The sequence below is a fragment of the Bos indicus genome, chromosome 28, assembly GCF_029378745.1.
Source record: "Bos indicus isolate NIAB-ARS_2022 breed Sahiwal x Tharparkar chromosome 28, NIAB-ARS_B.indTharparkar_mat_pri_1.0, whole genome shotgun sequence".
NCBI lineage: Eukaryota > Metazoa > Chordata > Mammalia > Artiodactyla > Bovidae > Bos > Bos indicus.
Window position 1 is genome coordinate 14293718 of NC_091787.1, and position 26029 is coordinate 14319746.

The following is a 26029-nucleotide window of genomic DNA, read 5'->3' on the forward strand; positions in this document are numbered from 1 at the left end:
GTAACTTGATTTTATTAAATATATCAGTAGTGTTGTGTTTTATCCCATTTTTATACTGTTACACTCAAGTTATACAGCAGTTAGAGTGAACTAACTCTGATAGTTCAAGTTTAATAAATCTCTTCAGAGTTACTCATGATGTCAGATAGAGATTTGGTTAATCTTTCTGAGGAATAAAGGGGTACTTGGAGAATGAAATAGTCTTAAGAATCATAGGTCCTTATGTCCCAGGGGAACTGAGAAACCAGGTTTTTACTAACATAAGTGATCAGAAATAAAGGACTCATACCTCATGAAAGGGCTTCCCAAGTGGCTCATTGGTAAAGAATCTGCTTGTTATGCAGAAGACGCTGGAGAAACCGTGAGGTTAATTCCTGGGTTGGGAAGATCCCCTGGAGGAGGGCATGGCAACCCACTCCAGTATTCTTGCCTTGGAGAATCCCCATGGACAGAGGAGCCTGGTGGGCTACAGTCCATGGGGTCACCCAGAGGCAGACACAGCTGAAGCGACTGAGCACGCATCCCATGAAAATTCTCCTTGGTTTGGAGCACACATCAAGAAGTGCGAACCATGCTTTTTTCCCCACAAAATGTTTTTTACATTACTGAAACAGGTGCTAACGTTTAGAAATCAGATTTAATGTGAAAACTTGGCTTGTCTTTTAAAATGGGGGTGTGTCCCCTTTCCCCAGGCTGGTGCCAGCTGTAGGCTGGAACAGAAGTGACACAAGTTAGGCTTCCTGCTTTCCACAGCCTACACTTGGCCCAACTCGCCAGTCACTGTACTTAAGCCACAGCTCCAGACGTTTTGGTTGGAGAGTTTTTTTCTCTGTTATAATACAGCTGTACCCTGGGAGAATGAATCTTGTCAGTGATTTAGAATGTACTTTCACCTAATGAATTTTCACTCAGTTCATTTATTCTGATAAACATACTCTTCAAAAATACCGTATTTTGGATGAGTTAAAGAGACTTTGTAGATGAAATGGCTGTTATCTGTGCTACAGCATGTGCTGTCTACTTGGAAAATCTCATATAAAGGGAACGTTTTCTATTCCCTTCATAATTTCTTCCTCATCGCTGCTAATTACTTTACCAATGTGTATTGAGATCCTAATAGCATATGATATCACTTACATGTGGAGTCTAAAATACGACACAAATGAAGCTATGAACTGAAACAGGATCTGGAACACAGAGAACAATCTGGTGGTTGCCGAAGGAGCGGAGGGTGGGAGAGGGTTGGATCGGGAGTTTGGGGTTAGCAGATGCAAACATAGAATGGATAAATGACAAGGTCCTACTGTATAATACAGGAAACTATATTCAATATCCTATGGTAAACCATAGTGGAAAAGAACCTGAAAACGAATGTCTTTGTGTATAATTGAGTCATTTTGCTATACACCAGTAATTAACATTGTTCTTCAACTATACTTCAATAAAAATAAATTTTAAAAAGTTTAAAAATATAAAGTTATCTACACGTGTTCCTCACACCCGTGGCAGATGCATGTTGATGTATGGCAAAACCAATACAATATTGTAAAGTAAAAAATAATGATAATAAAATAATACATGTATCCCCGCAAAAAAAAAAAATGAAATATCCCCCAAAAATAAAAATATAAAGTTATTTAGACCATACACCCATGAAAAAGGTCAAAATACAGCTGTTGGCTACCAGGAGCCCAACTCATTTGTGGGATTGGTAATCTCAGCAAAGCAATAAGCACTGTAATGTTGCCACACCAAGGTGAGAATGGGGATGGGGAGAGAGAGCTGAACTTTGCCTGGGAGAGCTGGAGGAGTTTTCACAGTGGAGGGCACATTTCATCTAGGTTTTAATTGATAAGTAAGAGTTCTTTGAACTTTCTGAAATAAATGAGCTTAAACTTGCCTATAGTGTGAATAGTTTAAAACCCCTTATCTGTGATTTTCAGTAGGGCATTAAAAAGTAGGCTTCATCTTGTCTAGTGAATGTATACAATTATAGTGAATGTGTATAGTGAATGTGTATAGTGAATGTAATGTGGGACCCTAAAAATAACCTAGCAGACTGAAACTGTGCAAAACCCTTTTAGTAATCAATGGGAAAATGGAATGGTCTGCAACCTTTAAAAAATTTTTTCAAACATGAGAAAAAAATCTCTTCCTATCAATCATAAATTATAGGAAAATGAAAAAATAGTAAAATTAATAATTATTCAGAACATTGTATTTAAACATTAGAAACACTGAGAATTATTGTGTTTCATTTCTTTGTAAAATCTTGTCAAGTTGCAACAGCACTAGCTTTCTTCTTATTGCAAAACTTACAGTATTGAGATAGCATCTTTTCTGTGCCTTGAATTATCATAGTCTTAAGTCTAAATCAGATTCCAACAGCTTATCCTTATACTTTCAAAGTTGTGAAATTTCTTAGTTTTTTTAAATAATAAATTTTTGTGCTGAGTCTTCATTGCTGTGCAGGCTTTTCTGTAGTTGTGGTGAGAGGGGGTCATTCTCTAGTTATGCGTGGGCTCCTCATTGTGGTGGCTTCTCTTGTTGCGAGCATGGGCTCTAGGCGTGCGGGCTTCAGTAGTTGCCGCTTACAGGCTCTAGAACAGTCTCAGTATTTGTGGTGCACAGGCTCAGTTGCTCTGCGGCATGTGGGATCTTTCCAGATCGGGGATCGAATGTGTGTCTCTTGTATTTCCAGGTGGATTCTTTACCACTAAGCCACCAGGGAAACCCCCTCCCAGAGTTTTGTTTTGTTTTGTTTTTTAATGTGAGTTATTTGGCTGGTATCATCTCCTTTGGGACATCTTCATCCTTTCCATCATGACTGCGTTCATTCTTTGATGTTGCTACTTTTGTCTTCACAAAGTTCCTCTGGCTGTGAATTCAGAGTCTCACATACAGCATCAGTGTCAAAATTCTCACTGTTAGCTATTGATACTATCCCCATTGATACTGGATTTAAATTCCAGTTCTAGCAGTATAATATTTTGCTTTTCTGCTTCACTTTCATCTTTGTTGACCAGTTTTCACTTTGGGTTATCCATTTTCATGTCCTTTGGTTTTATCACTGGAAGACAGAAAGTCAGCACCATTCCTTGCTTTGCTGTCTGTACGTGAACTGATTACAGATGTCTTGTGAGTAACAACAGACAGACTTTGAAAGAAGCAGCATGACTGGCCACTGATCAAGCTGAACATCTGTTACAAATGTAGTGATTTGTGTACTGAAGAGCTGGCAGGGGAATTTCTATTTGATGCAGCTACTCAAAATCACAGTGAATAGACTTTGGTAACTGTAATATAAACTTGTGTTGTTGGGGGTTTGGTGGTGTTGAACTGCAGCACTCCAGGCTTCCCTGTCCTTCATCATCTCCTGGAGCATCTTGTCCTCTGTCATCCCCTTCTCCTCCTGCCTTCAATCTTTCCCAGCATCAGGATCTTTTCCAATGACTAGACTCTTCACATCAGGTAGCCAAGGTATTGGAGCTTCAGCATCAGTCCTTCCAATGAATATTCAGGTTGATTTCCTTTAGGATAGACTGCTTTGACCTCCTTGCTTTTCAGGGAGCTCTCAAGAGTCTTCCCTAGCACCACTAACTGAACTGTGGTAACTAAAATCCATGTATCAAAACAGTGCAAAGCCAGGACTGTCTCTATGGATATCTGTTTTTTTTTTTTTTTTTGGCTGTGTGGCATGTTAGGTCTTAGTTCCCAGACTAGGGATTGAACCTGTGTGCCTTGCACTGGAAGTGTGGAGTCTTAATCACAGGGCCACCAGGGACATCGCTCTCTGTGGGTATCTTGAGTGGCTATTCCTGCTCTTCGTGGGAGGTTCAGCTGAGTGCCAGTGTGACCCTCATTTGTGTCACTGTGACAACCAAATTGCTTCTCACATTCTGTATATATGCGTGGGGTGGGGATTCCTCCCTGGGTTGAACCGTTTTGGGGCCACTTCTGGGTCACTGTGTCATTAACCAGGATGCCAGGGCCAGCCAGGCTGCCGCTGGCGAGCACTTCCGTGTTCACAGCAGGGTTCTGACAGCAGCCTCCCTGAGCATGTGGTGCCTTCCCTTCCTTCATAAGCCAGGTCAGCAGAAATCACCCTTGCCTGGGGAGTCAGTCACTTATTGTCAGCCTGGGCTTTGCCACGTGCCTATCTGCTGCTTAACCTCTTTGAATCCTGCTTTCCTCATCTGTTAATTAAAAAAAAAAAGTTTTCACGTACCTGATTTATAAGATAATCTTGAGTACATGGAAAGTGTATGTTAACATCAGGCAAATGTGAGCAGGTGTTCTGGGGATGATGAATAACTGAATCATTGAGATAACATTTCTTGTATTTAAAATGAAATATAGCAAAGACCTCTAATGTCTCAGCAAAATCAATATCCCCAGCTTTTGTTTTATTTTGACGCACCACATAGCATTGCAAGGATCTTAGGTCCCCAGCCAGGGATTGAACTTGGGTCCCTTGCAGTGGAAGCACAAGAGTCTTAACCACTGACCACCAGGAAGTCCCCGCCTCAGCTTGTAGACACGCCCTCATGTGAGACTTCACTGGTTTCCCAGCTCCACCTTTCAGTGGCTTCTAGTTGCTCTTTTCTCACTTAGCTCCCTTCATGGTGAAGTTCAGCAAATTGACTCATAATCTGTCAGAACATGAAGTGACTTCAGACAGCCTCCTCCGTGATGGTGGACCTTATTTCTCCATTGATATTAACACAGGGAAGATAGAGCACACAGGAGTTGGTCTCTTAGAGAAGCAGGCTGTGGGTGGCGCCCAGCTGGTAGCCATTTTGAAGGATGAATTTTCAATAGCTTAGAGTATAAATGTCAAGCATTCTTTGCCTGGCTCAAAAATAAATATCTCAAGTAAAGTCAGCATAAATAGATTTGTCTTGGGTTGATCTGAGATGCTGATTACTTGTGGATTTTTAGCTTTACGTCTGGATTGAAGAATTTGGTGAAATAAGCACATTAGTAGAATGTTGCTGGTTTAGTAAAGGTTTCCTTCATCTGTAAGATACTATCCTATAATTGCTTCAGACTTTCAGAATGTGTAGTATAGTGAGCATTTGTAGACATGTTCTCTTTTTACATGGTGTACTAATGTGGAATTTGTTGGAGAGGGAAAAAAAATCTATGGCTTGTTATTGAAGAATCTACATGGAGATTATTTTTATCATAAATGAAGCTACTTATAGAATTTAGGTGAATAGAATATAGGTGATCTTGTTTATTTTATTCTAGTTTTGTCAAGATATTTAAGGAAAGTGAGATTATTTCAATGCTTCCATGTACATCTGTGATGATGACATTTTTCAATAGCTGATAGAACTTTCTTCCAATCAAAAAAAGCTTCTGTATTCCAGCTTATATAAATGTTACCTTCCTTTCCTTCCCTTATTCCCCCAAAACTAAAACCAAAGTAAGAATATATTATTCCATTTTTATTAGGTACCTTTTTAATGTAAGAAGCAGTGCTGTTACTCTTTGATCAGGGAAATTACTCCCTGTTTGTGAAAAGCAAATGTGAATTAGAACTTTCAGATGGCTGTTTAGCTTCCAAAACTGTTATCTATCCGTAGTTTTCTATTTTTTTTCCATCAGAGGATAATTGCCTTATAATGTTGTGTTGGTTTCTGCCATACAACACCTCAAATCAGCCATAACTGCATATAGCATTCTATTTTCAACAGATTTTTTATGATGAAGAAGTAACCTTTGAAGATAAAATAGGTGTTCTTTCTAATATCAATCATCTTAATTTTAATTGCTTCATATATTTAAAAATTTGTATTAGGTCAGATACTCTTGTTACTACGTGTACTCATTCACTTAGTCGAGTTCGACTCTTTGCGACCACTTGGACTGTAGCCTGTTAGACTCCTCTCTCCATGGAATTCTCCAGGCAGATGCTGGAGTGAATCGCCATTTCCTCCTCCATTTTTTACTATAAATATTTGGAATTCATCACAACTGAGATTAGCATAAGAATTAAGTTACATTTTAATGATTAATTCCCTGTTAGTAGTCAGTACAAGCCTAATGACAGAAATTTAAGAGTTATTTTTCAAATAATTGCATTTTTAGATCAACTCCTCCAAAATCTCCTCTCTCTTTATGACATATAGAATTGTTGCCTATTATGTATAACCTGGAAGAAATTAGTAGAATCGAGAAGAGATTCTTGTGAGAATGAAGATACTCAGAAGCTAACACTGACCTAGTTGAGATGGTATAAACATGAAGCATCCAGAATTATGGGTTAGAACAAGTCTTTAAAATATTTGAGGTGTCACTTAATATTTATTGAAAATGACTCAACATCAGATATTTGTTCTTCAAGGTCTGATTTTGTGAAGGTGGAAACCAGAACAATAATACAATTGGTGGGGGAAAAACTAGCTGGAATTCATTTTAGGATTTTTTTTCCCCTGAGACAGAAGATAGTCACTTTCTTCTCAAAGGTTCTGTGGTTTTACATACCCAGGCATTCCTGGCTTAACTGACATCAGAGTATTTATAGATTTAGTTTAACATGGAAGCAGTAGTGATTTTAGGCAGGTTTCCCAGCTTTCAGTTCAAATTTCACACAACTTGGGGACATCAACAACTTATATTTTGTAAAGAGGTTGGTCAGGAGTTGGCCATTTAATTGAAATTATTCCTTGAATGCAAACGAAAGTTTTTGGATATCATCCTGATTTGCTTAAAAATTAGGGCATTTAGGGACCCTGGCAGTCCAGTGGTTAAGACTCTGTCTTCTAAATGCAGGGAGTGTGGGTTTGAGCCCTGGTCAGGGAGAAGGCAATGGCACCCCACTCTAATACTCTTGCCTGGAAAATCCCATGGATGGAGGAGCCTGGTAGGCTGCAGTCCATGGGGTCACGAAGAGTCGGACACAACTGAGCAACTTCACTTTCACTTTTCACTTTCATGCATTGGAGAAGGAAATGGCAACCCACTCCAGTGTTCTTGCCTGGAGAATCCCAGGGACGGGGGAGCCTGGTGGGCTGCTGTCTATGGGGTCTCACAGAGTCGGACACGACTGAAGTGATTTAGCAGCAGCAGCAGCAGCAGCAGCAGCAGCAGGGAACGAAGATCCCATATGCCACAGGGTGCAGAAACAAATTCTTTAAAAATCAATTAAAAACAATTAAAAAAATTAGGGCATATCATGGTTTTCTGGGAATTGATTTCTTTGTGAAGTTTTGCAGGAATTAATTCATTTGTAGAAAATACATTTTCTTGAAAGATGTCAGTGTTTTCATACATTATAAAATCCACAGAATGAATGGCTCCAGAGTTCTTTCCTGTTTTTTAAAAAAATGTCACTTTAGTTCTGTGGTTCTCTATTAAACATGTCTGGATTTTGTGAAGATGGTGAGAGATTGCCTGTAGCTCCTGTGATAGTTGCTCCTTTCATCTCCTTTCCCTGCGTGCTGACCCTTCAGATGCGCTAGGAACTTGTCGCATCCACGGCCCAGCCTCCTCAGCGACTTTGACATCATTTATGTCTACACCCAAGCTGTTCAACTCTAGGATGTGGCCTCTGTGAAAAGGAAGATAAGCCCTTAGGTCAGGGCTTATCTGGTAGCCCTGGAACATCTTTTTTAAAAAGTATGGAATTCACCTGTAAACTTTCTAGGTCTTATTTTTGCCTCTAGCTGAAATTTTCATTTTATCTCTGACCTCCATTCATTAGCTGCTTTGTTAAGGTTACAGCATCCAGAATTACGGGTTAAAACAAGTCTTTAAAATAGTTAAGGTGTGATTTAATGTCTGTAGAACATGATTCAAAATTAGTAGTTTCTTCTTTGAGCTTTGGTTTTGTGAAAGTGGAAACAAGGGCCATAATAAGATTAAAAAGAAAGAACTAGCTGAAACTCACTTTAGGATTTTTTCCCCCTTTTTTCTTGAGGTGTAACATAGTCATTTTCTTCTCAGAGGTTTTGTGGCTACTTTGATTTCAGCCACAAGCTTCCTGAGCTCATCTTTGCCAGTTCTCCTATCTACTTGTTCTGACGACCACTTAGGGCATCTTTTTAAGCCAAACATGCTAGTAACAGAGCCTCAGACTTGCTTAGTGCTGTAATTCTGCCTCTGAACTCAGGATGCTTTCTGGGATGCTCTCCAAATGATTACAATGTTAGAAAGTTATGTCTTTCAACCATCTTTGACAAGGAAACTTCTTTATTAAGTATTATGATTATGGCACCTGATATAATTTACTGGATTACACAGCCAAATTTACAAAAGTATATAGATTATTCTCTTTCTGCTTCCCCATCAATATGATGGTAAGATCTTAATTTCCCATTTTCTCTCTTAAGCTATCTTAGAGGAAAATGTTCTATCTAATTTTAGTCACTTTGAAGATACGTGTACAGTAGCTGGAACTAATGGGTGATAAAACATGACCCATAAGAAAGCCCTCCTGATTGGGCCTTCCTGCCCTCATTTAGTGACTGATAAGTTCATTCATAAATTGGCTTTTTACTTGGCTGTCAGGACTTGAGTGACTTTACAGGCTATATTTTGGGGAGCCCTTTACTAACTTTACCTCCAACCTCAACCTTTCACAATAGGAGCCAGAGCCACCCTTGTGAGTGGCCCTGTGCCAGCACCCAGCCCACTGCCTCTAATGGTCTGTCTGTGTCCCTGAACTTGACTGTAAACTTGTGAACACCAGGAATTGTTCCTTATTCATTGCTCTGGGTCCTTGCACTTCACTGCACTGTAGAGACACTGGACTGGTGTGAGGTTTAGAGGAAGTATGTGTAAAGAAGGCATTTCAGCTCAATAGCTGTTACCTGCTATTAAGATATTTTCTATGGCAAATTATTTTCTTTATGGATCATTTATTGGTGTTTAATAAAAAGAGATGATCACATGCCAGGTAATTTCTGGGAAACTCTCCAAATGATGAAAGTTCCAGAAGGTTATATCTTCCAACTCTCTTTGATGAGCAACTTCTTTATTAAGTATTATAATTATGGCACCGAAGTAGGTTTTTGATAAATATTTGCAGGTTGTTAAACCTGCAGTCAGTCTGCATAAATTCTAAAGCATATTTTCAAATGTGTTATACACAGTTTTTAAAAGAGGTCCTATGTTGCATATAGTATGGTGGTTAAAAGGCCAGTCTTTGTCAGCTGTCTAAAGTTTTTATCCCTACTCTGTTCCATCCCAGCTATTTGAGGAATAAAGAAATCTACTTCCCAAGGGTGTTAGGAAGATACATTTATCCAGATAAATCTGTGCTTGCTGTGTGCAGGGTTTAGAGAGCTTTTATTCTGCAGAGACAAACTATAAACAAGTAAACACAGAAAATAGAATCTCAGATTGTGATAGATAACTACTGAGGACCTATTGCACAATACGGGGAATTCTACTCGATACTCTGTAATGACCTATGTGGGAAAAGAATCTAAAACAGAGTAGATACATGTGGAACTGGTTCACTTTGCTGTACACTTGACACTAACACAACATTGCACATCAACTCCAATAAAAAGTTTTTAAAAATATGGGTTTAGAGTTAAGTTTAGAAATTAATAAGTTCTTATTTCTAACTTGTTTAGAAATAAGTTCTCTTATTTCATGGAGAAGACAATGAAACCCATGAATAGGACAGCATAGATCGGAGGAGCAGAGGCAGGGGCCGGATCTGCAGAGCTGGGGCAGTGGGCTTGCCCACCTGCAGGGCCAGGGCAGCCCCTCCACTTTGAGAAGAGAGCGTGATTTTAGTCTTGTTTTTCAGTTTTCAATAGAGACACGGGTATAGAAGTGCAAACACCGTGATAACTGGCAAGTGAGTAATACACAGTGACAAGAAGGGCAAGTGGCTTGGGATCTCACTGTGGGAGACCCAGGGGGAGTTGGTCGGGGGGACAGCCCAGGGTCTCCTGACCCTGGGTAAAGGGGGCATCTGGTCCTCAGGGCCAGCCGAGCGTGGCCACGTCGGGGTGTGGGCTCCGGATGCTAACTCTGCCACATTTTCCAGAGAAGCAGAAACCTGAATGTCTATGTGAAATTCCCAGATTTAAAAATGTTGGCTCATATTTAAAAAAAAACCTTATAGTAGGTGGACAACACGCCTCTATGGGCTGCCAGGCTGAAACATCTGCTGCAAGCCCTTTGCTGCTGTGATAAAGGGGATTAAATGAAGAATGATGCATGCTAACATGTAAACCATTTAGCCTTATGTCCAGAACACAGCCAATACAGAGGGAGAAGAGGGACTTTTTATTAACTACATTGTTCATGCGTTTCATTGTCTTCGGCATTAATTTGTTTAGTTACCTCTAAATCCATATGAAAAATTAAATATTATCCCACTCAAGTGACTTACGAGTGGCAGTTGCTGTCATTTGCCTATGAATTTGGCCAGTTGTTGGCTTTATTCATTTGCTGAGTGAATTTTATATTCATGGTATGAAAGTCAACAATAACCTAGGCTAATTTGTGTGATAATAGAAAGGATGGGCACTTCTTGGTGATTCACTCATCTCTCATTTACCGTGCACTTCCTTTGCTCTGCACACTTTGCCTGCGTCACTTGTCCTTGGGCTTTTGCCACAGTGGGTCTCCAGTCCTTCTGGCCAGTATTCTGCCTGGGAAGTAGGAAAGAACTGTGGCAAAAATGCCATCTCAGATCAGGCAAAAGATGATGGGAAATGCAGCCTTATGACGTGATGTCCTGTTTAGAGGCTTTTCATCAGTTTTAATGAAACACAAATGTGCCCAAAGCAAGTTTATTTTATTTTCTCCAGAAAAAAAAAAAAAACAAAAAAAAAAACACTTCATTTCGTAAGGCCTATCCCATGTCGTTTTGTATTACAAGGATCATGTTTGATGTGTTGCAATCCGCTGGTGATTGTCATGGGGGAATTTTACTCAGCACAAGCATCTCGGGTGGTTTGGCCACAAGTTAGAATTCTGGAGCATCACAGAGAGGAATGCTGGGAGTAACAAATATACTGGACTATTTCTAATAGATTAAAGGCTTATAAAAATGCATCTCCCCTCCCCACCCCCAACCCCGCCAAGGTTTTGTTTTGTTTTTGAATTGTTTTAAAAAGAGGTCATTTTGTTGCAACAACATGATGCTAAGGACTTGAAAATAATTTTTTTTTTTTCTGGGAAAAAAAATCTTACCTGTAAATGCAAGTTCTTAATCGAATCAATATTTTTCTCTAAATTTTTGCTGCAGATCATGGAGGAAACAAATACTCAGATTGCTTGGCCATCAAAACTGAAGATTGGTGCCAAATCCAAGAAAGGTAAATCATGTGAGATGGAGAAATCGGTGTTTGTGATAATGCAGACTGTGGAATATCCGCAGGTTTCCTGGGGATTCAAATCAACCTTTATCCTTATCATAGTTGTTCCCAAATATTTGTTACATAGCAGTATTTGGGAAGGATTATCATAATGCAAAGTAACATATAACTTTTTGATTCAACAACAGAATAATATTTTTAAGTATTTTGTAATAATAGACATGTTATTGTAGAAGATTATTGTAGCATCTTATGATTTCAAGGATGACCATCTAGTGGCCACGAGTCATGGTAACTGCCCACATGTAATAACCTATTTTCAACACACAGACTCCTTCTGTTTACACTTTAGACTTCTTGTTTATGTCCCAGATTTAGCAGCTGATTATTCTCACCTCCAATTTGATAGGAACTTAGATTTCCTTTCCTGACTGCTGCTTCTCCTCTTCGTCTATCACACAGCAAAGAACACACAGGATTTCTCTTTTAGGCCAAACATTTTCCTTGTCTGTCTTTTCCTCTGCTTTAATCTAGAGGGCGCTCACTGGTGCATGGATGGTCAGAAATGAAAGCATAGGACCCTTAGTTTCCTTCCAAGATTACATATTATTTTCATATTTTCATTATTACATATTATGGATAGCTTTGTTGTTGTTGTTGTTTAACCCCAGTGTCAAGAAACTTTGTTGCATATACTTCATTAAAAGATGCCCATAGTCCTAGGAGATAATGGAGAACCATCACCAAGCAATTCAGAAAACGGTGGTGTGAGCTGAGCATTGTCTGTTGTGGTCTGGCTTTTTTGTTGTTGCTGTTGAGTTTTATGTTTGTGCCCCCTTCTCTCTGTGACCTTTATTGCTAAATGATGCTGAACACTGCAAGATTTGTCAGCTTTCTTGTTTCTGGTCATCCAGATTGCCTTCTTTTAATCTCATTTTATTAGAGCTACTCATCCCTTGGAATGTAAGTTATTTTACAACTCCTTGCGAGTGTTGTTATCTGGACTTCAGTGGACTGGAATTCCTGTTGACACTCTGACCTTGTTATTTTCAATATTTGTGACCATGGTGGGGAGAAAAGGGAAGCTTATATGCTAAACAGTCCTAAGAAAACATAGTGAATTTCCAAGTGGAATTCCACAACTTTGTAGGAATCTTGGCATTTGCCAAGTGCTATAGGATGTATCTATCTCCAGTGTGCTGAGATGTGCTGTACTTATGCAGAAGGAGAAGGTGCCACTAGCTGGCTGCCTCCCTATTTGGTTGTTTGCAGCCATTCAAAAATCCCTGGCCTGCTGTTTGAAAAAGTTGGAATTTGGACATGAACTGGAGCCTCCTTCTGTGTTGTCACGTATTTTTACTTAAAGAATGACATGAGTTTCATTACTAGCCTAATAAAAATGTAATTTGATCAGTCCCTAAAGAAAAGCCCCAAGGAAACATGCATATTACAACAATCCCAGATAATTTTGGATGGCTTATTCTCTTGCATTATCCATGCTACAGTTTTCCTCCCCTTATCGTGGGAAACTGAGAATTATTCATTTTATTCATTTTTTAAAATTTAAAATGTGTTTGCATCTTTAGAGATGTTAGATAATATGGATCGAATAGATTAAGGTAATGTTGTAGATTGGTTTCTGGTCATGGATCCATTTAACCCATTCACAGTGGCCAACTCTATTGATACATTTTGCTTTGAGAATAAGAGTATCTCAGCAGTACATTTGAGGGCATTTAGCATAATTTCCACATGGTTAAAGTTAACTTTTGGAATTGTGCCTAAGAATTGATCCCTGAAGGCCTATGTCTAAAGACATCCTTCAATTTTTTATTATTTATGAAGTGCCATAAATGTACACAATACTGAATGATGAGCAGAATGTGCCAAAAGAGAGAGATTGAGCTCAAGGAAGAAAGAAAAAAAAAAAAAGTGTTCCTCAGAGGAAATTACTCTTCAAAATTGACTTGATTTGCCCTTAGTTCTTAAACACACAGCTGCTGAATCACATTTTGGCTTACATCCCTGATATGTGTATTCTTGTATATTTTTAAAATGGTCTGATTTAGAGCTGAAATTTGTGTGACTATAGTTTGTATTTAGTAAAAGTCAAGTGGCAGGAGGCACTTTAGAAGGTAATTATTTGCTTTTTTATCTGACCCTTTCTTGCCTCTGAATCATTGTTGATAAAAGAGGTAGTGTTCTTAATTTTAAGCTTTCTTCATCCCAAACTATTATTATTCAAGAGACCAAAGAATATAAAGGTATCTAGGGACTCATGGCATGTTTTGGATGGTTATTAAGTTCTAAGTCCCATGGTGATGTGAAGGTTTGGAATTTGCAGATGATCCCTCATGTGCCAGAGAGACAGTACAGCCATGTGTTTGTATTGTATTTCACTTTTAGATTTATGATGCTTATTGATTGAATATTTGAGCCTAGACAAATGTTTTTCATGGCTACTGTTACCATAGTCTGACCCTTTCTTTACCTGATGGGAATTAGTCCTGCATTTTTCAAGTAGTCCTGTCGAAACTTTATTTTTCAAGTCATCAATCCTTTATCGGAGCAGCTGTGTGAGTAGCTGTATGTCTCCTTGGGTTGATGTGCTAGTAGGATCCTGCTTGGCATAAAGGCAGAAAGTCAGCATCCTGAATTTGCAATCATGTAAGAAACTTAAGATTCTTCTCTGGAGAAGGAAACAGCAATGCACTCCAGTATTCTTGCCTGGAGAATTCCATGGACAGAGGAACTGGCAGGCTCCAGCCCATGGGGTCACAAAGAGTCGAACATGACTGAGCGACTAACACACTAGAGATTCTGGTTTAGTAGGTCTGGGATGGGACTGGAAATCCTTATATTTAACAAGTTCCCCTGGTGGTTCTTAAGGTTGAGTTTGGGAAAGAAAAATTTCACCATCTGATATGGAAAAACCATTATTTAGTCACTAGGGAGACCATGTGTCCAAAAGGGAATGGATGGATGATGACTGCTATCGGAAAACAGGCAGGATCCTTCAGCGGCCACTTCTCTGGAACAATGTCCATCTTGGTTCCTAAAGAACTGCATCTATATGGACTCATTAGTTTTATGTCTCTGTCCTCTTTGCAGTCAGCATGAATGAGTTTAGAGTGACAGTGACCTCTTTGTTCAGTGCCTGTGTGAGATGTCATTTGGGGTACAAGACTGTCTGGTGTTTGTCCCCTCCATCTGCCCCTCTTCCTTCCACGTCACCCTTCTACCCCCTTCTTCTCTCCCCTTATCCTCCCCTTTACCTTTCTTCATTCCCTTTAACCATAGAGAATACAGTGGAGAAATGTACTAGGAACATTGTCATTTAGTAAGCAGGGCATTTTGGGGAAGTGCATGTTTTGTGATATAAACTCAGGGACTATAAAACTTAAAAAAAAAATTCCCAAGTGTTTGAAATCATTGGGAGATTGAATCTTCAGTCAAAAAGAACTAAGAATTTAAGATTCAGTATCTTAATTTTACATAGGCAATTGGGCATTCAAATAGGCAAGCCTAGGATTGTCTTGGAGAAGGCAATGGCACCCCAGTCCAGTACTCTTGCCTGGAAAATCCCATGGATGGAGGAACCTGGTAGGCTGCAGTCCATAGGGTTGCTAAGAGTCGGACACGGCTGAACAACTTCACTTTCACTTTTCACTTTCATGCATTGGAGAAGGAAATGGCAACCCACTCCAGTGTTGGAATGCCTGGAGAATCCCAGGGATGGTGGAGCCTGGGATGGTGGGCTGCCGTCTATGGGGTCGCACAGAGTCGAACATGACTGAAGTGACTTAGCAGCAGCAGGATTGTCTTAATGGGGGCCGTGATTAAGAAAATAAAGCAATACATAGTATTTCTACTGTATAGCGTAAATTTGTTTTGAGTAGAAGAAAATAAAAATCTCTCTAACTGTTGGATTTAGAATAATAGAACATTCTGCTTTCCATAGAAAGACTTGAGGTTTGTTCTTTGAGTGCAGTATTTAAGAATTAAGGGACTTTCTGGCAGTGCAGTAGATAAGAATCCGCCTGCCAGTGCAGGGGACACGGGTTCGATCCCTGGTCTGGGAAGATTCCATGTGCTGTGGGACAACTAAGCTTATGCACCACAACTGAGCCTGTCCTCTAGAGCCTTGAACTGCAGCTACTGAGCCCACGTGCCACAACTGTTGAAGCCAGGAAGCCTCAGAACCTGTGCTTGGCAACAAGAGAAGCCACCACAGTGAGAAGCTGTCACACTGTCACGAAGAGTAGCCCCTGCTTGCGCAACTAGAGAAAGCCCACACACAAAGCAAAAAAGACCCAGTGCAACCCAAAAAAAAAAAAAAAAAGAAAGAAAGAGAATTAAAGTTCTGGGAGTTCCCCGATGGCCTGGAGGTTAGGATTCCGGGCTTTCGCTGCTGTGGTGTGGGTTCAGTCCCTGGCTGGGAAACGGAGATCCCACAAGCTGCGCAGTGCAGCCAAAAATTAATAATGATTGTATAATACTGTAGAAGCATACTAACAGAGAATGATTTCAGGTACTCATTAAAATTTTGAATGTTATTCTGAATCACAGCCTATTTTAAAATAAATACAGCTTTATTAAAGTACAGATTACATTCTGAACAAGTTTGACTGTTTTGCTAAATACAAGTCCTGCCAAAGCTGCCTTAACAAATAGATAAAAGTGATTTGTAAGGAGAACTGATTGCGTTGTTATGATCATCCGGCATGCTCCTTGATGTCAGATCAGCTTATTCTCTCAAATAGATAAACATTTTTCTTAAAATCTTCTTCTTGCTTTTAATTTGCTTATCAGTCCTCTTTCTTCTTAGACTAGGCAAGGTGGATGTAGCTACAAATTGTTTAAAGTTTTTATGCCAAATTCCATGTAAGTAAGATCAGCATTAATAAAGCTTTATTGCCTTTTGTTCTGGGAAGAGTTGTCCTGCAGAGTTAAACTAAGTGATAGCAACTGTTGTCTGCAGCTGTTTCTCTTACGACAGTTTCAGTGCCCCAAGACAGCCGGAATGGAAGGTGTTGGCTGGGTTGCCTGATGTTTTGGAGGCCATTGGCACCAAGTCTGGCCGTTCTCTTCCTCCTGGAATAAACAAGAAGATCATCAGAATTCTATGGGGCTTTATTATCGTTGGTTGTCTTCCATCAGAACAAGCAACATCTAATATAGAATCTTGGCATGAGAAAAAACATAGACTTTTCACTTTATTTTTTTCCAGAGAAAAATGTATTGTCAGGTGTATTAAAGCCTCTGTTGTGTGTTCACATGGGACTCGATGATGCTTTTATCTTGGTATTTATTGCTCAAAGGGCAGCGGGCAGAAAGAGGGCCTGGCACAGCATATGGACGACAGTATTCCCAGTGGTGGGTTTTGACCACAATATTTGTGTATTGTGGGGTCACAAGCAGCATGTACACAGACAACAACTAGATTAGAGAAGCAAACTTCAAAGTGTGAGAGCATTGTTTCCTGACACCTTGAGTCAGGTCTGTCACTGTTTTTATGTATGAACAAACACACACGAATGTATTATTCAGTCATGGTGTGCAATGGGGCTTCCCAGGTGACTTGGTGGTTAAAGAATCTGCCTGCCTATGCAGGAGACACAGGATACACTGGTTTGATCCCTAGGTGGGGAAAAATCCCCTGGAGAAGAGAATGGCAACCCACTCCAGTATTCTTGCCTAGAGAATCCTATGGACAAAGCAGCCTGGCGGGCCCCAGTCCATAGGGTGGCAAACATTTGGCCATGACTGAGCAGGTGTGCATGCCATAATGTGAAATGGGTGATAAAGAAAGGTCAGAGAACACACCATTCTAGGCAGTTAGTTCCTCAGACGATAAAGAGTACATGCATTTTGTTCATCATTGTGTTTCTTCTCTGGCGGCTCAGTGGTGAAGAATCCACCTGCCAGTGCAGGTGAAGCAGCAGATGCAGGTTTGATCCCTGGGTTGGGAAGATCCCTTGGAGGAGGAAATGGGAACCCAATCCAGTATTCTTACCTGGTAAAATTGCATGGCTGGAGGAGCCTGGTAGGCTATAGTCCATGGGGTCCCAAAGAGTTGGAGAGGACTGAGCCAGCACACAACCTATACACGGTGGACACCGAGTCAGTGTTTGTAGATTGACTGGTAACTCAGTCATGATCATAGTAAAACTATGAATGGAGATGAGACTGTATATCACCAAGGTGTGTTGTGTAGGAAGAAGATTTAGAATCATAGCCTTCACGCAGGAGGAGCATTCACTATTGAGAAAATTGACAATTGATATCTTTCCTGTAGACCTCTCTAAGTGAACAGAAGTGGACATGATTTATGGCTGAAGCTTATGTAGCTCAAACTGCTTTTCATGGTCTGAGTAGCCCTAGTCAGAGAAGTGGAAAGAAACTTAAGGAAAATGATCTGATGGCTGCCATTCATGGGACCCTTGGATGAATAAAACTCTGGTACTGTTCATAGTAGGTGTGTAAATGAGACTTAACAAGATACAGCCTCCTGATTATCTTCCAGACCAAAGTTGTTTTGGGTGTGGTATTTTAATTAGGATTTGGTTATGTCATTGACATGTCAATAGTAATATTGGCTACTACCATTTATTGAGACTAATTGGGGCACAGCTAAATATTTTATGTAAATAATCTTATTTCCTGATCAGAACACCATGTAAGTTAGGTGATGGTGTTTTCATTTTACAGGTGAAAAAATTAAGGCTCATAAAGTCAAATAACTTGCCCTGGGTTTTACAGTTAGTAAATAGCAGACTGGTAAGGCATCCTGTATGATTCCAATATCATGAACGTTTTAGAAGGTAAAAAACATGGAGATGGTAAAAAGATTTAGTGGTCAGTATTTGCTAGGGACTTGGAGGAGGGAAGGATGAATAGGCTGAACACAGAGGACTTTTAGGGCAGCTAAACTATATAATCTAAAATAGTAAGTACATGTCATTTTATATCTGTCAAAACCCACAAAATGGTTTGTGATATTGATGGTGGGGGAGCCAGTGGCTGTGTGTGGGGAGGGGCATATGAGAACTCTGTACTTCGCATCAATTTCGCTGTGTTCCTGAGACGGTCTAAAAAAACAGAGTCTATATTAAAAAATAGTCCTAGATATTAGGCACAACACTTTAATCAGCATTTTAAAGTGTGTGATATGCAAAGATAATGCTGTATTATCAATAACTTGATAACACGTGTATACCCGTGGCGGATTCATGTTGATGTATGGCAAAACCAATACAATATTGTAAAGTAATTAGCCTCCAATTAAAATAAATAAATTTAAATTAAAAAAATAAAAGCACTATGAAATCTCTTAAGAACTAATGAAGATTTTTGTAAAATTAAAAAAAAAGGAGAAGAAAGTGAGAAGGATGATTAAATGGTATATCATGCCTTTGTGTTCCCCAGAAGGGACTGGAGCCAAGTCACAAGCTTTCTGAATTCACCTGCCTCTGTTACCCTGTCTCCTGGGGAGAGAGCTCATTTTCCTTCAGTGGTCTTGTTCCTGAACAGATGTTTTATTTCAAGTTAGGTACCTTTAAAAGTGAAGAAATTGCCATCCCAAGATGCCTGCTAACTATAGCTCTTTTTCCTTGTTAAACCCCATGAGGAGGAAGGGCAGAACTATTCCTGATTTGTCTGCCTTGTAATGTGTGTTGTCCCATCTGTATTCTCTGTCTTTATCCTCACAGTAATCCTCCACGAATGACCATGGTTATCCCTACTCTGCACATGAGTAACTGATGGAGAGATGGTGTAACTTGTTCAGTGTCATACATAGGGTTTGAAATGATGGAGTTAGGCTGGAAACCTTGATTGCAAAATTCAAGGGCATTCTCTCCATCCTAAGCACATGCGTAGGTGCTCATGGTAAGTGAGTGTTCACCAGAGGAATGAAGATTCACCAGCACATTCATTTAGGAAAACTCAGATTGAGAATATGTTTCTTAACTGTTTCTTCAAGAAGAAATGCAATCCTAAGTCCTTACCCACATTTTAGAACCTTGCTGGATGACCATCTTTAAAATGATTTTCAACCTCAGTTTTTAATTTCTATTTGTGCTTTTTACAGTATTTTTCCTTCCTGTTCTCTTTTAAAATCCGTTAATGGTTTCACTAGGATTTGTATACTGTTACCTGGTATTGTGGTTCTCGAGCTGGGTTGATTTTATTCCCTGGGGGCATGGTAGCACTGTTAACGATAGTTTTGGTTATCACACGTGGGAGGCGGTGCTACTGGCTTCTGGTGGGTAGAGGCCAGGGAGGATGCTAAACATCCTGCAATGCAAAAGGCAGCTCCACAAGGAGAATTATTTGACACAAAATGTCAACAGTGCAAGGCTGAGAAACGCTGAGCTTAGAGGAACAGGTGTGGCATCAGGAGATGGCTCTACATAGCATTGGATTCTATTTTAAAAATTTACTTTTAAGTTTTTATTGGAGTACAGTTGACTTACCGTGTCATGTTAGTTTCAGGTTACAGCAAAGCAATGCAATTACACAAATACATATATTCATTCTTTTTCAGATTCTCTTCCCATATTGAGTATTGAGTAGACTCTTCGTCTGTGCTATACAGTAGATCCTAATTGTTATCTATTTTATATATAGTACTGTGTGTATATGTCAATCTCAGTCTCCCTATACATCCCTTCCCTCCTTAACCATGTTTGTTTTCTACATCTGTGACTCTACTTACGTTTTGTAAATAGGTTCATTTGTATCATATTTTTAGATTCCACATATAAGCAATAGCATATGACACATTTCTGTGTCTGTGTGACTTCACTTTGTGTGACAGTCTCTAGGTCCATCCATGCACTGGATTCTTGTTAGGCCATTTCATGCAAATTGGTGTCTTACGTAATTGGTTTTCTTTTGCAGCATTAGGAACAGAGTCGATCTGTATGAGTGACTCCTGAAGGAGGGCATACATACGTAGTAACATAGGTGGAAGGACAGGATTTCAGTAGGAGAGATGACACACAGTAGGAGCGCAGACCCGCACAGTTTAAAAGCCGGTTTATAGTCCGGTGTGTTGTTTCTTCCCCGAGTGTTTCAGCCTGTCTCAGTTGTGCCTGTAGCTCTGATGCCTGTAGGACTGTCTGCCCTCCCAGTTCCAGCTGACTGTCTTCCACTCCTCCTTTCTGGAATGTGTGCTGGTGGTAACTGTGACAGTTTCTATGGTTTATGACCGTATTTGTGCACCACGAGGGTGCCGTGCACTCCTGTCTTGGTCTAGAGATGGGGACAAGATTTTGATGGTTTCCCCAGCCATGTGTGGGATCTCCCTGGCTTTATTCTGCCAGTTACGGCACCACTGGACAGAACTCAGTGACATCTCTCAGGCCTGTCAGTAGCAATTAGATTATTTTTAAGAAGTCTTTTGCAGTTGCAAACATGACCAAACCACCATGTGGTATTTCTCATTAGCTAAGGAAAACAAGTCAGAGTAGCACCCTCACTTCTTCAAATGGTCTTTCTGTTGGCACTAAAGCATGGTTTGTGGCTTATTATAGCCATCATACAAACATTGGTACTAAGAGACACTTTTATCAAAAGGTAGTAGAGAGGTTTCAGGAAGGAGAAGTTACATTCTCTTTATATCTTGTTGCCAGAAATTACTCTTAAAGCAAAATATGTCTTGCCTGAAATAAAAATAAAACAAGAACACAGCATATGTCTGCTTTTGGCTATTTGGTCTATGCCAAGTTACGTATTATCACTTTATGAAAATTGGCTCATTTTTTACAAACAAGCATTTTTTTGCAATTGGATCTTTCCTCTTAAAAAATGAGAGGTTGTTGTTCACTTGCTCAGTTGTGTCCGACTCTTTGCAACCCCATGGACTGCAGCACGTCAGGCCTTCCTGTCCATCACCATCTCCTGGAGCTTGCTCAAACTCGTGTCCATCGAGTTGGGAATGCCATCCAGCCATCTCTGCCTCTGTCGTCCCCTTCTCCTCTTGCCTTCAGTCTTTCCTAGCATCAGGGTCTTTTCTAATGAGTTGACTCTTCGCATCAGTTGGCCAGCATATTGGAGCTTCTGCCTCAGTCCTTCCAGTGAATATTCAGGATTGATTTCCTTTAGGATTGATTGGTTTTTATCTCCTTGCATTCCGAGAGACTCTCAAGAGTCTTCTACAACACCACAGTTCAAAAGCATCAGTTTTTTGATGCTTGTCCTTCTTTATGGTCCAACTCTCACATCCACACAGGACTACTAGAAAAACATAGTTTCGACTAGATGAACCTTTGTCAACTAAGTAATGTCTCTACTTTTTAATACGCTGTCTATCTTTGTCATAGCTTTTCTTCCAAGGAGCAAGCATCTTTTAATTTCATGGCTGCAGTCACCATCTGCAGTGATTTTTGGAGTCCAAGAAAATAGTCTCTCACTGTTTCCATTGTTTCCCCATCTATTTGCTATGAAGTGATGAGAAGAGATGCCATGATCTTAGTTTTTTGATTGTTGAGTTTTAAGTCAGCTTTTTTACTCTTCTCTTTCACCTTCATCAAGAGGCTCTTTAGTTTCTTTCTGCTTTCTGAGATTAGGGTGGTGTCATCTGCATATCTGAGGTTATTGATATTTCTCCCTAGAATCTTGATTCCAGCTTGTGCTATATCCAGCCTGGCATTTCTCATGATATACTCTGCATATAAATTAAATAAGCATGGTGTCAATATACAGCCTTGACGTACTCCTTTCCTGATTTGGAACCAGTCTGTTGTTCCATGTCTGGTTCTAATTGTTGCTTCTTAACCTGCATACGGTTTCTCAGGGGGCACCTGAAATTCTCAGGGGGCACCTGAAATTCTTCCCATCTCTTGAAGAATTTTCCACAGTCTGTTGTGATCCACACAGTCAAAGGCTTTGGCATAGTCAATGAAACAGGAGTAGATATTTTTCTGGAATGCTCTTGCTTTTTTATGATCCGGTGGATGTTGGTAATTTGATCTCTGGTTCCTCTGCCTTTTCTAAATCCAGCTTGAACATCTGGAAGTTCTCCGTTCCCATACTTTTGGAGCCTGGCTTGGAGAATTTTGAGCATTACTTTGCTAGCGTGTGAGATGAGTGCAGTTGTGAGGTAGTCTGAACATTCTTTGGCATTGCTTTTCTTTGGGATTGGAATGAAAACTGACCTTTTCCAGTCTTGTGGCCACTGCTGAGTTTTCCAAATTTATTGGCGTATTGAATGAAGCATTTTCACAGCATCATCTTTTAGGATTTGAAATAGCTCAACTGTAGTTCTGTCACCTCCACTAGCTTTGTTCACAGTGAGGCTTCTTAAGGCCCACTTGACTTCACACTCCAGAATCTCTGGCTCTAGGTGAGTGATCACACCGTAATAGTTATCTGAATCATTAAAATCTTTTTGTATAGTTCTTCTGTGTATTCTTGCCACCTCTTCTTAATATCTTCTGCCTCTGTTAGGTCTATACCATTTCTGTCCTTTATTGTGCCCATCTTTGCATGAAATGTTGCCTTAGTATCTCTGATTTTCTTGAAGAGATCTCTAGTCTTTCCCATTCTATTGTTTTCCTTTATTTCTTTGCATTGATCACTGAGGAAGGCTTTCTCATCTCTCCTTACTGTTCTTTGGAACTCTGCATTCAGATGGATATATCTTTCCTTTTCTCCTTTGCCTTTCACTTCTCTTCTTTTCTCAGCTATTTGTAAGACTTTCTCAGACAGCCATTTTGCCATTTTACATTTCTTTTTCTTGAGGATGGTTTTGGTCATTGCCTCCTGTACAATGTTACGAACCTCTGTCCATAGTTCTTCAGGCACTCTATGTATCAGGTCTAATCCCTTGAATCTATTTGTCACTTCCACTTTCTAATTGTAAGGGATTTGATTTAGGTCATACCTGAATGGTCTAGTGGTTTTCCCTACATTCTTCAATTTAAGTCTGAATTTGGCAATAAGGAGTTCATGATCTGAGCCACAGTCAGCTCCCGGTCTTGTTTTTGCTGACTGTCTAGAGCTTCTCCATCTTTGGCTGCAAAGAATATAATCAGTCTAATTTCGGTGTTGACCATCTGGTGACGTCCATGTGTAGAGTTGTCTCTTGTGTTGTTGGAAGAGGGTGTTTGCTATATCCAGTGTGTTCTCTTGGCAAAACTCTATTAGCCTTTGCCCTGCTTTATTTTGTACTCCAAGGCCAAATTTTCCTGTTACTCCAGGTATCTCTTGACTTCCTACTTTTGCATTCCAGTCTCCTATGATGACATCTATCTCTCTCTATATATTTTGTATGTATAAGAAATGCCATTGTGTTTATGTGGGGTGTGGATGTATTATGTGTTTTGACAAATCTGTTTTAATGGACTTCAGACTATGTTCTTTTTTTTTTTTTTTTTAATACAATGAATATCAGATTTATTTGCCCCTTGGTATAGCCTTTCTTCTTACATACATTTTTATAAGTAGAGTTCCCAGGTCTCAGGTAATGAGCAACTTTGGTAATTTTCAGGATTGCCATCTTGTCCTCCCAAATGACTGTTGAAATTCTACCAGAAGGTTCTGTCTTCTGGAAAGGAAACACTCCTTTCCTGTCATCTCTGCCAACTCTGTGCTTTCCCGTCTTTGTGTAGCCTAAATATGTAGTGAAAAATATGTTTTTCCGTACACTACCTTAATAAATAGAAAAGCTGAGCCTGTTTCGTCCATTCATGGAACATTTATTTGCATAATTGCTGTGAATTACTTGTCCTTGCTTTTTATCCATTGATTCATAATCTTTCCCTATTTAGTGAGTAGTTCATCTTTTTTTTAATGATGAAATAAAGACCTTTAAATTGTTTTTTCTACTTGGAAATTTAAGATTACTTATGCTTCTCTCTAACCATAGTGTCCACACAGCTCATTTCTCACTATTAATAGTTATTTACAAGTCATTCATGAATCATTTCTATTCAAAATTAGAAAGAAATGAATTTACCTTAAGTGATAATAATGTATTGATTTTTGAAGGACCGTAGGAAAGTATGGATAAACTTTTAAGACATTGGATTTCCAAAGTAAACAATTTATAAAGATTAGATCATCAATATTAATAGCATGGAAATTATATAAATATATAGGTACACACATATATACACACATATACATAGATATATATTTATGTGTATACATGGGTGTGTATGTTTTGGCAAAGCATGAGAAATAATTAAAATACTATTGAAGAAGTTATTGAATTTCTAAGTTTTCTTGGTATAACAGAAGACCCAGTAAGTCATTTGCTTTTATTTCCATGTGTTGAGCTTTATTTTTGTCTTTTAGTGGGAAAAATTTGTGAAAAATTTTCCATTCCTTTATATTCAAGGGACGGATACTTGAATATGTTATTTTGGATTGACTTGAATTCCATTTCTATACTGTCCCCATTTTTAGAATGGGATCTGTATTCTTGCCTGGAGGATCCCATGAATAGAGGAGCCTGGAAGGGTGTAGTCCATAGGGTTGCACAGAGTCGCTTCACATGACTGAAGAGACTTAACATGCACTGTCGATGAGAGAATTTAGTTTTTGGTATAATTTACTTCCTCTTCAGTATTGAGCTTGCTTAACAGGACAAAAGCCACCTTCTGCATTGCACGGTTTTGCTTTTGTTTGGGTGGTCCATGCGCTTTCTCAAGTCTGACACAGCACCACAGAGTCCAGATTTATTTCGTTTAGCTGGGAGACATGCATGAACTCAGCAAAGTGAGGGAGAAGAAAGGAAAAAGGTCTTTCAGCCACTAAGGATATACGTAATTTGAGATCAAACTGTATGCCCCTATTTCTTTTGCTTTTACAATCAAGGGGGTATATTTTAATCTAATCCTCTTGGGTTTTCTCCTTCGGGCAATGCCTAATTGATTTTTACATCATAGGCAAGTTATGTAACACTGTTTCCACACCTGCAAAATGTAGTATCCATATAACCTAGGTTTGGAAATCCATTCAAGTTCGTTGCAGAATTTTTAGTTTGGAGTAAAGTTTTTTTCAAGCCACACTGACTTATGCCCTCTTCGCTGACCTAGGAAGCCATCTCACACCCTTGCCTGTGCTGTGTCTGCTGCATCTCCACCCTTCTTTGCCTGACTGGTCAGCTCCTAGTCTTTGTTCCACATCCATCTCAGACGACGTGTCTTCCTGGAAAGCCTCACCCATCCGCGCTGAAACAGAGTTAATACTCAGTCCCCTGTGCTGACTCGGTACCATATGCATTTTTACATTTTGGCACTTTCTCAGCTTGTGTTGCAGCAGCCTAGACTTTTGCCTTTCCTCCCGGACTCTGAGCTCATGGACCTGCCTCAAAGGCCAGCATGTCTTATTCCCTTCCGTGTGCATGGTGCCTGCCAGGAGTGGAATTATAACTTAGGAGGTAAAGTTTACATTGTAACTTAGGTTTAGAGCAAATTTGAAATTAATTCAACAGTGATTTAAGTCATTCTGGTATCTTTTGAGTCACTTCGGAGAAAGTGAAAAATGGCCCTGGCAGCCTGGCTGCAGTGTTCCCAATTGAATATAAATACCTCTCACAGAGTATAAATAATCAGACAGGGTTACTCCTTGGTTAAGTCTGAAGCAAGGCTGAAAACATGGACACTCTGCAGCCACAAAATTAATTAAACATCCCTCCCTTATGAGCGACCTCAGTAATTGTTGCTGCTTGAACAGTGACGACTCCAACTCTGCTTTCATCCTCTGCCTTCTACGTTACATTTGCC

The 26029-nt window shown here is 39.7% G+C and overlaps 1 protein-coding gene across 6 annotated transcripts in view; it reads left to right on the forward strand.

The window, feature by feature from the left end:
* BICC1 (BicC family RNA binding protein 1) overlaps window positions 1–26029 on the forward strand; it is a 347294-nt gene that overhangs the window by 182036 nt on the left and 139229 nt on the right. For all 6 annotated transcript variants that reach the window (XM_070782051.1, XM_070782052.1, XM_070782050.1 and 3 more), the window contains exon 3: window positions 11222–11291. In XM_070782051.1, coding sequence (XP_070638152.1) covers window positions 11222–11291 — 70 coding nt within the window. The remainder of the gene's footprint in view (window positions 1–11221; window positions 11292–26029) is intronic.